The 17,865-nt window shown below is 40.4% G+C and overlaps 1 protein-coding gene across 2 annotated transcripts; it reads left to right on the forward strand.

Moving 5' to 3' along the window:
* Positions 1-7,331: 7,331 nt before the first annotated feature.
* On the forward strand, positions 7,332-13,324 carry LOC308081459 (uncharacterized protein). Of its 2 annotated transcripts, XM_080457827.1 has the most exons (6): positions 7,332-7,471; positions 7,656-9,413; positions 10,300-10,376; positions 11,260-11,303; positions 11,415-11,477; positions 12,877-13,324. In XM_080457827.1, exons 2-6 carry the CDS (start codon positions 9,341-9,343, stop codon positions 12,935-12,937), a joined length of 318 nt encoding a protein of 105 aa, XP_080313953.1. In that variant the 5' UTR covers positions 7,332-7,471; positions 7,656-9,340; the 3' UTR covers positions 12,938-13,324. The 2 variants fall into 2 exon arrangements, with proteins under 2 accessions (XP_080313953.1, XP_080313954.1); XM_080457828.1 differs by lacking the exon at positions 11,415-11,477.
* The last annotated feature ends 4,541 nt before the right edge of the window (positions 13,325-17,865 follow it).

Raw genomic sequence — 17,865 nt, forward strand, 5'->3', positions numbered from 1 at the left:
AACCCTGAATTTTATGCTATATTTCAATTGGAATCCTGAAAAGTAACATTTTAATTTAATTTAAAATGTATTTAGCTACACTTATATTGACAATACAATTTTAATGCTGGTCTTTAAGCTATAGGCGGGTGCAAATATGGTTTGACCCAAAATAAATTGGAACAAAATGTTTCTCAATGGTTTATTGCAGTATCAGGTGTACTTAATAACATATCAAAAGTCTACCGAAATCTGATCATTAGAAATGTCAAATTTCCAAGATGGCCGCCACCAGTTCCTTAAATGACCATTACTCCTTCATTATTTGCCCTACACAAGTAATTATGGTGCCTAACCCAATGTTTTGGTGATCTAGGAATCCAATTAGCATATATACATTATAGTCAAGTGATTATAAGTACAATTAAATATTGAAGCAATTGGTTATAAGCATATTTAACAATGTAATTGGACATTTCTCCCTTTTCTACACGCCATAATGCCCAGGATTGGTGAATTCAGCAACTATACATGTAATTCACATTCTGTTGAAGCTTTCAAAATTTCTTTGGATACCAATAAGGAATAAATTCATTATTACTGGGTGGTACTGTGACATTTGTAAAAACATGGCTGCCAAGTGATAGACGGGGAATATTACACAAATCTTGGAAATGTCTTCACCAATTTGTTTGTAAAGGTGTCTGGTTCCCAAACTGGGAGTCCCCCAAATGATTTTGGGGGGTCCCCAGATGGTTAGCTTAATGTGCAACATTGTTTTCTCACTCAACAGTAAACAAACAGGGTGTATACAGGGTATCTGCACATTTATAAAGTTACAATTTAATTACTCTTAAGACTATATTATCTATATATATATATGATCTCAAATATTAGGTAAGAAAGAGGCAAACATTGTGAAAATAGCCGATGTACAAGCTCACAACGCTACACTCAATAGCGTTGTGAGGAAAAAAATGGCCACTTGTGGGCCTAGAGAGGGTGTGCAAGTCATCACAGGGCTATCACAACATGTATCTAGTGTCTTCTACTGGGTGTCTAGGCAGGGGTGGTGGAGGAGTGTGGCGTGGATAAGGTTCAGATTTGCTTGTCACAGACATCTCCTTATTCCTGTGAGTAGTTGTGTGAGGTTTTAGTGCAAAATTAATTTCACATGTCTTTGTTTTGTGATTGGTACTGCTGGCAATAAGCTTGAACCTTGATCTTTTTTTCTGGATAATTGTAACAGCAAGAAGGTACGTATAGGGGACAGCCCATGATGCCCTGGGCTCCAGTCTCCCCATAGAATCCCAATCTAACCGACCTCCACGCCCATAAGGGGCTGTGTCCCTGCTGCTATCCAACAAACAAGCATTGCTTTCGGCATACACCAATTTTTTGTTCTGGAGCTGTTCTGGAAAGGGGAGAGGATGCTCTGAGTCATAATGATAAGTCACTGGGGCCCCCTGGGAATATTAATGGTCAGCCACCACCAACTCTCCTGTGAGCCAGTCCGAAATACACCCTTGTCTGCCTGACACACAGTCATGCACCACCAAGTACCAAGTACCAAGTACAGCTCACCAGTGATGAGCTGTGGATTTTTGAACTAGGGGGGCTATATTTTCTGACGTCACGTGCACGCGCACGTGCACGCATGTGCACATAGCCAATCAGTAGTTGAAATACTGTATTCAACATGTGATTTTTAATGTAATTATATCTTATTATTTAGTTGCATTGTTAATTTGTTGTTTTTATTTTTGTTTCAATTAATTAATTATTTTATTTTCCTTTTAGTTTTATATAAAAGCCCTTTACATAGACTCACCCACACATAATCAGACAACTTGTCTTTGTCTTGTCTCAGAGAACTGGGTCCTCTTCTAAGCGATCCCCTTCACACTCTGCAGTGCAGAGACTGTTGTCTCTCATTGTGAGAGGAATGTACACATTCAATTCAAGTTCATGGCTTTTTTCGAGTAGCCTAATGTTATGCAAAGCAGCCAGGTAGACGCTATTGAGAACGGCTCGCCGCTGACGGCGCGAACCTTGAGAGGCTATTGTTTAAACTTTAAGGTGTTAAGACCGCAGCTGACGGTGCGTGCTCGCGCGTGCATGTGGAGCTCCCAGCCCCCTAGCCAGCGCCAGAACTATATAGCACCCCCATACAGCTCATCCCTGCAGCTGACTACCTATGCCCACTCACGAGCGCCTATCTCGGGCATAGGAGCCATACCCGCCATTTGGGACCAGTGGGACTATCCAGTGAGCCAGGCGACATAGGGACACTCCTCTCAGCCTCACGCATTAGCTAAATTCCAATACCTTAATTTCCGCCTCCCCCTCACTCCGTCCTCCAGCGTGCCGTGGCTTAGAAATCGTTTGCATCCCAAATGCTAATTTGCTTTTGGAGGAGCTGAGAACGAGGAGAGCGCAGGCTCCCTAAGCCACTTGGAGTGAGATCTGGCAAAGAAGTTTATCTTTCATGTATCGTTTGCAGAACTGTCTTCGTTGAAATGGCGTATCATTTCTGTTGGAGGTTTTGCACATCGGACATGGGGGAGATCAGAAGCTCAGGGTCTCCTTGGCTCCTAACTTTGCTCTTTTGTGCTCCAAGTGCCCAGGGAGCAATCCAGTAACCCCCATACTCCCTAGACCAGACCGACCCAGCATACTCCCCTCTGTCTAGGCACCCAGTTCTGACAGCTCTACACTAACCTCCATAACCACCCCTCTTTGCACACTCACACTGATTGCCTTCCTAATGTGTTAAAAAGTTCATCTATTCAATGTTTTTCAAAATCGTGTGTCTACAAGATGACACTGCACTTGTCCACGAGAAAAAATAATATTCTCGTGTATGTAGGGAAGGAGTTATGAAGTTCCTGTGGGGTGGTTAAGGGGAGGGGTGCGGAGAGATTGGTTCAAAATGCAAGAAATTGTTTTTGGGTGGGGTGTATAGTCAAAGATGAATTTAGTTTGGGCAATATTGAAAACAATACTATATTGCAACTGACAATATTCTCTGCCACCACCTTCTGCAAATTGTGACTATTAGTTGTGTTGTGTTTTGAGGATATCTTAAAGCCTTGATCCAGTAAAAAATAAATATAAGTTGTTGAACATTTATTATATAATTAGTTAAGTTAACTTGAAACGGGTGACCATTTCAGAGGGTGTTAATGGAGTCTCAAACAAAATATAGGATTTCACAATTATCTAATTGTATCTCTGCAATTTGGACAAGTCCAATGGATTCCCATGCCCCCAAAACATGGGGTTAGACACACAAAGTACTTGTCTAGGATAAATAATGAAGGAATTAAGCTATTTTAACGTTTTTTTGGCCATCTTGGGACGCCATCTTGAAACAACACAGTCTCACTCCGAAAACGTAGCCGGTTGACTTTTTGTCAGAACCCCACGACGACACCGAATGCCGTCGCGGGACGCCAGCGACGTAATTATGCGCCTTCCACGGTCACTCATTGACATTCATTGAGGTCCAAAGACGACACATTGCGCCGTCACAGGCGGCCCATTGATAATGCATTGGCATTCCAAAACGTGCGTTAAGAAGCTTGATTCAAATGCACCAGACCACACGCCACCACCCACAAAAACCTGTAAATATTCTGAGGATTTCCATACTAGTTTGGTAATTTTTCGATGAGTATTTGTTGAGAACGACACTTTTATTTAACTTTTCTAAACCCGTGACGTCACGTCACATTACTTCCGTATGACTTGATTGACAGTAGTAAAGATCCGATCAAAACTATTTCGTTTAATCTAATAGATCTATATAATAGATGTGCTTGTCCATAAATCAATTATTCTGGTACTTAAATGCCTAATGTATGAACAATTCTAGCAATAAATCATTATTTGTAATTTCTTGATTCCTGGCACTAATTAAATCCCGCCTACTGCATCCGGATTTTCATCACGTCCACATACATGAAAACAAACGTAACGTTTCCGTATCCGTTCTAGACCGGAAATGTGGTTATAGGCACATTTCACATTCTTTAAATGTTCTGGCTTGCTTTTAAAGCTTTTTGAAACAAATAGCAGCAGTCTTTTGCACTCGCTTAGGAACAAATAGCAGCATTTATTTTTTTCTCAAAACAATTTCATGTTTTTTGTTACATTTAGGACGTAAACAATCATTACCAGTGTTGCCAGAATCTGTGAGAGAAACAAGCAACCAGGTCTAGGAAAACAAGCCCAAAAGAAGCAACTATGGGCCACATGACTCATGAGCACTTCAAACATATACGTCAGCTGCTTGAAAATAGCAGATCTACAAGCTCACAACGCGTCGCGATGCGACGCGTTGTGAGCTTGTAGATCTGCTATTTTCAAATTCAATTTTGGGGGAAATTATAATAAGCAGACCTGGCAACACTGGTCACAACGTATAAAGAGTGAACGTCTGGTCTTCCCATGATGCATTGCATTGTTTTTCAACTACAGCGCGGTAAGTGAACTATTGTTACTTTTGCATTTATTTAATAGAAATGCATGTTAAATCTGCACCCCCACCACCACTAAATCATAGAACCACAACACGGAGTTGTTGTTAACATGTTAGGGTGTGTACAGCAGCAAGTTGGTCGGTCTGTATAAGTTTAAAACTGTTTTACTGTGGACATATCCCAAAAGCTAATAAGCCAAGCTGAACACAACAACATGAGCTCGGCTATTTATTTGTGTGTGTCCCTCTTCAATTGTGTGTAGTTATATATTCTATGTGCTATGTTTGTTTGCACAACACTAAAGGCAAAACGAAATGTAATCATTGTTTGTGTTTCCCATTCTGAGTGTACAAATGGAATCAAATGGATGTTTTATTATGAATAGGGTACAAAGTGATCTCAATGAGCCATAGTGCTTTCTTGTGGTTTAAGGGTTTGGCCATTTTTCATATACCCTGTGCTAAGTTTGTTTATAAAGGCAAAGAGATCCTGAATATCAGTGCTTATATTGTTTAGTTACAGAACTGTAAGGGTCCATTTGGTGGCCACTGGAATATTTTATCTTAAGTATTTTGCATTCATATCTTCATTCCCCCCCCTTTTGGTTTCTTTGTCATTCATTACCTTCCTTCCAGTGAGTACCAACAACTTAAAACACAATAACACAAGCACACATTTTTAACTCCCAACTAATACATGACAGAAATTGGAATAATGTGTGTGTAGTGTTGGACAAACTAAACAAATGTAGCACTCTATTCTACTAAGTTATTCTTTATTAAAGCTCTCTTACAAAATAAGTAGCTACACTTCTATTTGACTCTGAGTGATTGAATGAAACACAGAACTGTAAATGCTACAACTGGATGCACGTGGATAATTTTCTATGAATACCAACTGTACTCAACTCATTTGGTGTGCTGTTGAAGATGTATTGATGTAGCTTTTGTCAAGCTGGTGAAGAAAATAGATGGAAACTTGAAAGCTACATCATTCTGAAAATAGTTGTAAAGCTTTTGAATGCCAGACTTTCACTTACATATTTTTTTAATTAAAACATTTGAGTACTTTTTTTCCACCACTGGTTCTACACACCCTGCTTTCAAGTTTAGTCCCATTGTCATACAAAGTGTTTTGTTTTGTGCAGCCATAGTTCTGCAACCTGTTAAGTACTGGGAGCTGATAGTACTGTAGGTGTTGCACGCTATACGAGCAAATCAAATAACATAATTTATTTTATTTTATTTATTATTTTCTAATCAAACTGATCCCAATCCTATGTTTTTTGATCCAGATTACAATTTGAGTAGGTTTTCCTGATCTGATCAGATATCAGAGTGCTCCCAATCCTGTTTTTTGGTTTTGAACTACCCAAAATCCAATCTAGATAGGGATTAAAAGTTTTGAACTTAATGAGAATTAACACTTTACCCAATTTTATTGTAGGGTTTTATTTTAATAGCTGATCTAAAAGCTCACAACACATTGCTATGCAACATGTTGTGAGCTTGAAGATCTGCTATTTCTGAATAGCAAATGAATATAATTTGGGGTCCTTGACATTAAACATTTACAGTGCCACAGCCATAAGAGTGTATTTGGTTCCTTCTGTACATTCTTAAAATTATTATGAATAACACATTGTGTAAAATTCTGGTTATTTTCTTTGTCTCAACAGTTCCAAAAATGACACTACCAAAGACAAAGACGTGTCCCAAATGCCAAGCCGATATGGAGGCCAGGAGGATGTCCTGTGGGACATGTTTTTCACTACTATCAAAACCAAAAAAAGCAGTGGCTGCAAAAGTACTGAAGTATGGCCCAGAGTGGGACAAGTTAAAGGCAACAATGTCTGTCGCCAAGTGGACAATGCAATATGTGCAGTAAGTAAAACTATATGTAGATCCTTCTAAAAATCATGTAAAAGTTGAAAGAAAATATATATTTTTATCTTGATTATTATATCAATACAGCTCATGAATAAATCTCAAAATATTAGAATATTACATAAGACCAATCATATAAAGAATTTATAATATAGAAATGTCAACCATCTTCAAGGTATGTTAATGTATGGACTCAATACTTGATCTTGGTTACTTTAGAACAAATTTCTATCAATGTGTTATGGCATGGAGGTGATCAGCCTGTGGTACTGCTGAGTGTTATGGGAGCCCAGGTTTTCTTTGATAGCAGTCTTTAGCTTGTCTGGTGTCTCTCATCTTCCTGTTGACAATACAACATAGATTCACTATGGACTGGAGGTCAGGCCAGTTGGCCGGTCAGTCAAGCTCAGTAAAACCATGGTTAGTTTCCTATTATACTTTAGCTATTAAAAAATAGCTGATCTACAAACTCAGTGTTGTATTGTGACGCATTGTGACCTTTGTGCATCGTCAAAGTATAAATATAGTTTTATTATATACAGTTTCTTTCTTAGTGATCTGTTATCCATCTTGGACCCATCTGTCTGATGTGGCTGTTTTAACCCATTCAGACTGGGATAACCTATGTTATACGTTTCAATCTGAGTCTACATCATATCAAACTCTTGAGCTCCATTTATACTTCGCCATATGACGGAGTTGGATGCCAAAAATAGCACATCTGCTATTTTCCAGCATAGGACGTGTCACACAGTGAAGTATAAACATGGCTTTGTTTTTAGAATCAGCCTAAGGTCTAAATGGGTTAACATAATTATATGACTATCATAATCTGACAATCAGGTCAAAAAGGGTAAGGGTTGCAGGAGGTTAATCTACCACTGGTGTAAACATGTTCTCCATAACGTATACATTTTACACTTATGTGTGCCAAATGCTTTTCTTAATTTCAGATGGCGAAACTTGGGGCTTTGGGCTTAAAGCCCATCCTATTTTTTGCCTACCCAACCCGTCGAGGACAGAAGTTGGTGGCCGACCTCATTCAACACATTCCTTTTGGTGAGGAGTACAATGGCGTGCTTCAGACAATGAAAACTGCATACGAGTATCTCCTGACTGTGTGTAAGAATACGTTAATTTTTCCTTATTTTTTTTGTAAGTGTAAGAACACACACACACACTTTTTAAATTATTTATTTTCTTCAGAATTTTTAATTAAAATTTTCGTATGTTTGTTAATAATAAATAAAAATAAAAGATTACTTTTAATAAAATTAATATAATCGTGTTAATTGACTAATCACAGCAACCACACCAGACCAGTCCTCACTGGTTGAGGATGAGGCGGATGCTGAGGAGGAAGTGGTTGCTGAGGAGGAAGTGGTTGCTGGTGCTGATGAGGAGGATCAGGATACAAATGAGAGGTAACTCCATCAGTCTTAAGGACATAGCACACAGGATGCATGCGGACGCATGCATTTATTTTAGGTTGGCTCAGACAGGGTGCGTTTTTTCCGTGCGAATAATCGCATCCTGTGTGCAATGGCCTTCATAGTGTCCCCCCCCCCAGCTGTCTGCTTATTACATGGTCTTAGCTAGGTAGGTAGGTACTTTATTCTTCCCCGAGGGGAAAGGCAGCTCTCATAGAGACATTAATAAAAACACATTTGATGGAAAAAAATGAATAATAAATAAATAGGCATCTAAGCATCGTTAACCTACAATATTAAGAAGACAGACCAAACACTACTCAAGAGTCCGATGGCTTGCATCCCACATCCCCCATCCTAATCAGCCTGATCAAGCCAACCAGATGAGGACTTGTACAGTCTTATTGCTGCAGGCAGAAAATATCTCCTATAGCGCTCCTTCTTGCAACTTGGGACTGACTGTAACAGTCTGTTGCTGAAGGAGCTTTTCTGCCCTGCCACAGTAGTAGGGAATGAGAGGGATTGTCCATGATGGCCACAGTATCCAAAGTGGTACCGAGGACAGAACCAGCTTGATTCAGCCTCCTGCTGTCGCCTTCCTTGATACTACCCCTCCAACATACCACCGCATACAGTACTGCGCTGGCCACTACTGATTGATAGAACATGTTCAGCAGAGTCCTACACACACCAAAGGAGCTGAGCCTCCTCAGGAAGTAAAGCTGGCTCTCTCCCTTCTTGTATAGGACATCTGTGTTCCCAGTCCAGTCCAGTTTATTGTCCAATTGCATGCCCAGATGCTCTGGACTACCTCCACATCCTCTCCCTCGATGTAAATGGGAGACAATGGGGTAGCCACCATCTTCCTAAAATCCACCACCATCTCCTTTATTTGGCAATTTTTAGTAACAGGTGGTTCTGTTTGCACCACTTGACAAAGCTGTCCTCTGTACTCCATCTCTTAACCTCCACTGACACATGCCACAATAGCTGAATCATATTCTGCATATTTCTGCAAAGGACAAGTTGCTGGACTTATATACTTGGCGGTCCTGTATATTGCTATTCTGTGTTAAATGTTTGTTTTTATGTGAATATAAATGAATGTGTTAGTGTAATCCACATTGGCTTTTAAATGTTTTTATTTTATTTGTTTTTAATTGCCCATACATGTTTTGTGTTCTATTCTAGTCCCACCAATGAACCGATCACCGTCATACTTCAACTTGTTGAAGTATTCCCCTCTACAAGTGACCCGTCTCCTCTCTGTACTCCCTCTACGACTGACCCGTCTCCTCCTCTCTCTACTCCCTCTACGACTGACCCGTCTCCTCCTCTCTCTACTCCCTCTATGACTGACCGTCTCCTACTCCCTCTATGACTGACCCGTCTCCTCCTCTCTGTACTCCCTCTACGACTGACCCGTCTCCTCCTCTCTCTACACCCTGTACCACTGATCCTTCGAAGTCCTCATCCATCTACCACTGACCCTTCTCCTCATCCATCTACCCCCTCTGTCTGTCCTCCCACCCGGTCCGTCCGGAAGAGAGGGAGAGGGAAGATGCCAGAGGATGGGAATGGGAAAAAGCCAGAGGATGGGAAAAGGAAGAAGAAAGAGGAGAAGAAGAAAGATGGTTATTGTAACCCTAGCATTCTGGGACTAATATTGAGGGAAAAATAGCAGATCTACAAGCTCTCATTTCTGTGCATGTCTTAACCCATTTAGATCAAAGGGTGATTCAAAAAATGCCTTCTAAAGCCTTGTTTAATGTTTATACTTAACCGTGCAACATGTCCTATGTGGGGGAAATGACAGATAAGACACACTGTGAGCTTGCAGATCTGGTATTTTCTGCATCCAAGTCTGTCATATGTTGAAGTATAAATGAGGCTTTAAGAGTTTCAGAAATGAATGACTTAGACTTGTTCACAGATAACAACATATAGGTTATCCCGGTCTGAATGGGTGGTGTACATTCAGTGAAGTTAGCCGAACTACAAGCTTATTGTCAGCGAAGATTTGTAGTGTAGAGTGGCAACAGGAGGGGGCTTAGTATAGAGCACTTTGGAATCAACTAAGTATAGGGTTAAAGTGGTTAGCCACTTAAACCCTATATGCTTTGTTGACTGGAGTCCCACAGGGATTTGTACTTGTTCCCTCTACACCCAATCACTACAGCATCACTACAGACACACAGAGATTTGGCTAATTTGCCCAATTTTTGTCCACAGCTAGGCGCTTATCTTGTGCTTGTTGTGACTCAGGCATAGTTCTACAACTTACAGCATTACCCCACATTGTCATTGTTTTATAGTAAGACATTATGATTTCACGTGAAGCTTGACCAATCATGGAGACACCACCCTTTTCCCCTCTCTGATGGGCTATGGGCATAAACGGCCCCTCTCTGATTGGCTACGGGCATAAACACGGATACATAGAGATTTGGCTGGATGTAAAATACTGCAGATATTTACAAAGCATCATGGCTTAATGAACTTGTCTTTTCATCCTTTAAGGTTGCAAGAAATGTTCCCAGATAAAAAGGTCCCAGGTCTTCCCATATAAGGAGATAACAGGGAGAAGGACAAATGAGGTAAAAAATATATATATATATAGAACCCTCTCTGTCTGTGTGTCGCTCTCTCTCTGTACACACACACACACACACACACACACACACACACACACACACACACATACATATAGGCTACATACACACACACATAGGGGACATTTCTGTTTGGTCGATTAGTGCTCTATTGTAACAAAGGTTCTCGGCAATAACTGTTATACCATTGGGACGCATGTTTATTTACCATTTAAATGGTTCCCCATTTGTAGTGAAGATGCAATTATGGGATGAGCATATATGGGTTGTGGCCACTAAAATGTGACAAATCAGTCAGGGGGTCAGGGTTCCTACAAGGGTTTATTAAAACAACCCACTGTTGGTTACAGTAAGTTAACATCGCGTCACCAGGCTTTCTGCTTTTCAATAGTGTGAGGAACTGTGAGGTCATTTTACTGCTCAGCGCTCAGATCCTGTTCAGACTACTTTAACCAGTAATTTGCACAAACCAGTTCTACACAAAGAGAGGCCGTTTCCGTATCCGCTCTAGACTCCAAAAAGTCCTGATTCCATGGCACATCACAATGGTTTGATGTGCAGATGGCGATTTAATAGACATCGTCCAAGCCTAATAGTCTCACAGTGTATAGATACAGGAAGCAGGGAGAGTATGGGAGCAAAGGTCTGACCTGCCCAGGAATCAACCTGGGGACTCAGTGTCAGGCGGTAGTATTTCCCATAACCACTTGGCCATCGGCCCCACAGAACCATGTTAATTTGTATATTTGTCTTAAGGCTGATCATGGCTGAGACAAGTAAAGGTACTAAAAATAATGGTATACCTTACCCAGTGATTTCTTATACTGTCTGTGTGTGTGTGTGTGTGTGTGTGTGTGTTTGTTTTTAGGGCCAAAAAGAAGTGTTGGTGCGTTGGGCGCCTTGCCCTGCATGGTAAGACATTTTTGATATTATTCAATTTACACTATTTGCCCTACCAGAGGCAGTAGTTTCTGGTTGATCCCACAATTCTTTCTTCCCTCTGAAATTTGCCTTACTATTTAGGAAGGTTTCACCTCATCTTTGTGGTGTTGCAGACCTGCCGATGGCCCACATTTTCACATCAAAGTACGCTGGTACAACGTGTCCAGTTAAAGTAGGCAAAATAAAAAGCTGACGAAAGCTGACGACCTAACTTCCAGGTGCTTTTATCTCTCTCCCTCACTCTCTGCTGTGTGCAGCTGTGTGCTGTTCAGCGTAGAGCTTAAGATTTCAGCCCGAGGCCAATGTGACCCGACAGGTCTGCGCGGCGAGGGCTGGGCCGGGCCCAATTGGTCACTTATTTGTCGGGCATTGGGTTGGGTCGTTTTTTTTATCAGGCAGGCAAACGCAGCGCGGCATCATGATGTCTCTGTGACTGTGTAAGCTGCGCTCATAACTTTATGGCTGTGAGTTATGAGCTACTTGACACAGCATGTGTGACTGTGTGCGCTGTGGCGCAACTTGACACAGTTGAGCGTGTGTGTGTGGTGGTGGCCGCTGTGGCATGTGCGTGCATGCATGCAGTGCCCAAGCGGAGCGGAGGACATTGTTGAAACCGTCCACGGTCACTTTTGTATATCCTAATAATATTATAGACGTGTGAACTTAGTAGCTATAATAGCCTGTACGCCTGTTTCCTGATTTAGCGGCAGCCGTCAGCCGTGTTCTCCAGCGAGGCTCCGATGTTTATTTGTTCCTTAATTAGGACGGTGCTTGCTACAAGCTGTTTTTTTAATATATATAAATACAGTTGGAAAAAAGGGTATAATGACTCTGTTCTTCGAATCACCAATATGTAATGATAAAAATAAAAGGCTGCATGCAACAATTATACTTCTTTAGAATGTCTTTAGGCCCGATTAAAGCTCTAGCTCAGCGTATGGGTTTGATTGGCAGCTGCAGTCCACCGGCCTCAGCAGTTGGATTGGAAGCTTCTGTGTAACTTGCTTGTACAGCCTGAATGTACAGGAAGGTTACAAACTTCAGATTGTTGGATTCTAGTAATTAATGACTGTTAGTTGACTAATGTTGTTAATGACTTCTCTTTCAGACTTCAGATATGGACTGTTTGTCACCAGTACAAGAGTAAATTGTTTTATGAGGAACTAATCTAAATTCACATCAGTCAAAATAATGACATTACCAGAAATTTAGGCTGGATTTGTCAAAGTGGAATGTTAGCCGCTATGCTGCTTGTCTTATCTTTTTTACATGTAGGCATTAGGAAATCGACATACATGTGCATTAGGGCTGCATGATACTGATGCAAACACTTTTCCCCCATGACACCAAATCTCTTCACCAAAAATTGATGATCTACAAACTCACGTCACGTCTCAGTGCGAGGCATTGTGAGGTTGTAGATCTTCTCTTTTCTTAGAATGTTTCAGGTGGTTAATATAAAAAATAAAAGGTGTCCCGGTGCCCCTTTTGAAGACCCATGCGCTAAATGAATTCCTCTAAATAATGTATTTATACTTTACAGTGACAGAATCTGGGACGACACATGGGAACCAGCCAAGAAATTTCCAGAGGACATCCAGTAACCTCACGCCTAAAGGGTACGGTCAGATTAAAGTATGGCTGCCAGCTGATAACCCTCCCCGTATCCGCCTTCGTCTCACCTGATTGGACAGAGTTGGAAAACCAGCATCTACTTTGAATCCACTACATCTCAGAGGCCAATATTGTACTTTTACTTTGTGTTAAGTTATTTTGGAGATTTTGTTTATTAGAAAACATACATTAACCACTTCAGCCTTATTTCGGCCATTTGAAAATAGTCGATCTACAAGCTCACAATGGGTTGCGATGCGACGCATTGTGAGCTTGTAGATCTGCTATTTTCAAATTACATTTGGAAACTTGAAATGGGACATTCTGCAAGATGAGCACTTTAGTTTTGGAATACATGCCAATGCTTTTGCACTATTACTCAAGTTACTCAAGTCACTTTCACATGTAACCGAGTATATTTCTACATTGCTGTATTGATACTTTTACTTAAAGGGCAAGACCACTTTGGTAGAGGTTTGGGTTGTGTAGTTACCTTGCCATGATGTAACTCCAAAGGTGGGCAAGAAATAAAAAATAATTGCTCTATTGATTAGAAATTGATAATTCTAAATATGCTCCCCATTGACTTACATTGTATGGTAAAACAGCTCTCAAAGTCACTATTTTAGCACGTAAACAAACGCAAACAAAGTTGATTCAGACAATATAGAACATCACCAAACCAGTACTGTTTTTTTTTTTTAAATAAAAATGTCAACTTCCTGTTGATTTTGCCATTTTTAATAAGTAGAAAACCTGGACTGGATCCGCGGATCCATATCTTCAAATAGTAAAATCAACAGGAAGTTGACATTTTTATTAAAAAAACAAACGGTACAGGGTTTGGTGATGCTCTATATTGTCTGAATCAGCTTTGTTTGTGTTCATTTATGTGCTAAAAGAGTGACTTTGAGAGCTGTTTTACCATACAATGTAAGTGAATGAGGAGCATATTTTTGAATTATCAATTTCTAATCAATGGAGCAATTATATTTGATTTCTTGCCCACCTTTGGCGTTACATCATGGCAAGGTAACTACACAACCCAAACCTCTACCAAAGTGGTCTTACCCTTTAAGTGAAACATGTGAGTTCTTCCACTGCCCGGGAGGAAGTGGACTAAGAAGGAAGGGCTATATTTTGTTCTGTGCAATATTTTTTATTTGTTTCTTTCTTTGGTGTCATTAAAAGCCATTTGCACTTTGAATGTTGTGTTTCTTCCAAGATGTCAATCTATACCAATCAACAGTGATATTAACTGTCTTTTGTCAATGAATGAATGTATCCTAGATATACTGGATATGATATGAGCCAGATACTGTATGTAGCCAATACAGTGTCAGCTGCAGATAGACTATACAACTGTATGGACAGTTAAATGAATAATTATGTAAGGTACGGTAAATAGCAACTATGAGCAATATATAGGCTACCATCTGTCTGCAGTGAAATAGTTGACAGGTGACTATCCTGGTGCTGTAGTGTACCACCTGTTAGCACGTGTAAATGCCAGTCATTATTCAGGCTCATTATCCAAGAGAACAACATATGTTTTATAAAATGAAAAGAAGGTGATGCAAGTAAATACACACTTTTAATAATACATCATTTGCCAACCATGGAAACAATGAGAATTTAAAGCCATACACCCAATAACTTAATGATTCAGACAATGATGATAGTTATCTATTAGAGGGTATGCATCATATGCCACTCATCTAGACTGTGGCAAAACAAAGCATCATGAAGCTGGAGTTTGGAAGCGCTTGTTTGGAAACTCCTCCTGACTCGTCATACCCTCTATTGTGTGTAGACTGCTAGCCATGCATGAACATCAATGTTATTTCTATATTCCTGAGGGGTTACGTGTAGACAATAAACAGAATGGGATCCAGGATGTGAAGCCTGAGAAGAGGAAGATGCCTCAACAAGTGTTGCAGAGAATGACCTGTTTGACAGATTTGTTTTGCATCATAGCCCACAAACAAACAAAGAACAGACTAAGAGGTGTTCAGACCTTTTTGATAAAAGGTAAAATGATTGTCATTTTAAAGCCCAAACCACACCAATGATTCGCGATGCAACTCCTTGCAACCAAACAGTTTTATGGACATGTCACACCATTGCAACTCCTTGCAACTGCCATTGGGGATAATGGTTGCGAGTAGTTGCAAGTAGTTGCATGCAATCGTTTGGTTGCAAGGAGTTGCATCCTGCTAGCCTGGGGAATGAGGCTCTAATGGCCATATTAAGTAAAGGGAAGGGTTAGGGTTAGGTAACCCTTATGTAACCCTAAACTACGTATCAGGTCCATTATGCAGTTTTCCTAATTGTAATGGATGACTATGTAAGTAAGGCACACATCAATATCTCAAACACATTTGGTTACTAAATAATTCCTGAAACATCTGTTTGACTGATTTTATCTAGGATGGCTCTGAAATGGTCTGAGAATGTATGACTGTTAGACTCATAGCTTGGAAGGAGATGGACATTAAACTTTGTCATAGGTCAACAGCAAAGCCATCATTTGAAAGGCCTTGCCCTACATAGAAACATATTTCATTGTAAATATTATGGGTTGTTCCTGCTCATCACAGGTGCCCTTTGAACATTGACACTGACCCACCTTTGAAGCTAAGGTGGGCCTAAAATAGACGGTCTACAAGATCGGGTTGCCGATGCAACTCATTTGAGCTTGTGTGAATCGGTTCTTTTAGGCACAGTCCTATGTGTTATTATGGATCCCAACAACGTTATAGGATAGACCCGCCTCACCTGTGTCTTGATTGGCTCCTTGGCAGGCCTAGTTTTACTGAGGTTAGGGTTATGGTAAGGTTTAGGCATAGTCTTACTGAGGTTAAGGGTTAGGGTGCAGGTCAAGGGTATGCGTGTGACATCATTGTACCTGGAAGTTATGCATGAACGTCTATTGAGTGGCAAAATACAGTGTCAGTAGGAGTTTCCAAATGAGCGCTTCCAAACTCCAATGCTTCATGATGCTTTATGTTTTGCCACTCAGTGTAGATGAGTGGCATATGATGCCTACCCTTTATTACTTTTTTTTTAAAATATTGGTTTTTGGCTTTTATGCCTTTATTGATAGGACAGTATAGGCTGACATGATGGGGATGGGGAGAGAGATGGGGGGCGACACGCAGCAAAGGCCGCCAGGATCGGGACTCGAACCCGCGACACGCTGCCAGGCATCAGAGCCTATGTGGTATGCGCCTGGACCGCGCCCCATACCCTCTATTACTTTATTAGTCTATTACACTATTACACTATTACACTAACCTTGGTGTCATGTTTGACGCAGAGCTGTATTTGGACATTCCCAGGCCCCATGTGGCCAGCTTTCTGATACTCATTATTATACACCCACCTTGGTAACACTTGCTATGCATAATGTCTTATAACAGGGGTCTTCAACGTTTTCAGCCCAAGGACCCCCTAGCTGAGAGAGAGATGAAGCAGGGACCCCCATACATTGCATACAATTGTGTTGCAGATTAAACGTTTTCATAGATTTCATAGATAGCTTCATTGACTATCATCAGTGCTGTGTAAATTAATATTTTTGGTTAATTTCAGACATTTAACCACTTAAACATTGAAAACTTGGTACTTGATTTGCTTCTTTTGCCCTTGACACCAAACCTCTTTGCCGAAAATAGCAGATCTACAAGCTCACAACGCCTTGCAGCGTGAGGCGTTGTGAGCTTGTAGATCTGCTATTTTCAGCTAATGTTCATAAGATATAGAGATGTTATTAATGTAAAAAAAAAAGATCCCATCACAAAGATTTGGCGGACCCCCTGGAGTAACTCTGAGGACACCCTAGGGGTCCCGTACCCCCTGTTGAAGACCCCTGTCTTATAAGCATAGTTATAATGCATTATAATCTGCTTATGAGTGCTACTATACTATTACACTGTACTATTACAGATTCCTGGAATGTATTGTTGTAGTATATTCCCACTGCCAGCTTAAGCCAGTAATCACCTTTTAATGTAATATTTTGGCATCATGTGGTAATAGGCTGGTCTACAATGATTAACATAAAATATGTGTATTGTGCTCCAGAAATGTCCCAACTCTCCACCTTGAATGTCCACACATTTGTCCTCCAGCTAGTGGGAATGAAAGCATGATTTGCGGTTTTGTATGAACAAAAATGTTCTGTGAACAAAATGCTTCATAAGAACATTCAGACATTTACTGAAAAATGTATTACTTGCATAGTATACGAACAATACACGTAGGCATTTCCTGGTGTTCTACAAGTAGCTTTAACTAATTTTTAATCAGAATCAGTGTTATTGGCACATTACAGGTTATATAGATGCCTGTATTAATCCTAAGAGGAAACGTCAGTTGCCCAGTGGCAGCACAGTCAGCCAGCAGTTACAAGATGACAGATACACAACAAGGACTGTCAGATACAGCAATAGAGATGAATACATTCCAGAAGCACCAATATAAGGAGGAGGCAATGGAACAACAAGGAAGGTTTAACTGTATTTGATTAAGGTGCAGATAACTGTATAAATCAAACAGCATTTCCATGTGAATCACACCTTCATATGGTCCAGAAGTACCATCAATAATAAACATATACAAATATGTACCCTGCAAAACACAGATCACAGTCGCACAATGGAAAAGAAGCCCCTGGGCCTTATTTGATTTGTGTCATTACATTAGCGTAAACTTACTGTACTGCCTGTACTGTTAAAAGTCTTAACAGGAAAAGGGACCACTTCAAACATACAAACAAACACTTCAGAACCATTTCACCTGCCTACTGTTCTCACAAAGACACAAAAGGGACCCGCACACAGAACACATTGAAATGCATACTTCCCATTTTCTCAAATTCTAAGCATGTGCACTAAAAAGGTCTGGCACAGACATT

This window comes from Gymnoscopelus braueri, assembly GCF_963280865.1.
Source record: "Gymnoscopelus braueri genome assembly, contig: SCAFFOLD_101, whole genome shotgun sequence".
Taxonomy (NCBI): Eukaryota; Metazoa; Chordata; class Actinopteri; order Myctophiformes; family Myctophidae; genus Gymnoscopelus; species Gymnoscopelus braueri.

Bases quoted from the DNA above. Each gene is read 5' to 3' on its own strand.
- LOC308081459 (XM_080457827.1), top strand. From the start codon at position 9,341: ATGCCAGAGGATGGGAATGGGAAAAAGCCAGAGGATGGGAAAAGGAAG. The intron at 10,377-11,259 runs GTAAAAAATATA...GTTTGTTTTTAG, and splicing joins CAGGGAGAAGGACAAATGAG to GGCCAAAAAGAAGTGTTGGT. The intron at 11,304-11,414 runs GTAAGACATTTT...CTTACTATTTAG, and splicing joins TGGGCGCCTTGCCCTGCATG to GAAGGTTTCACCTCATCTTT.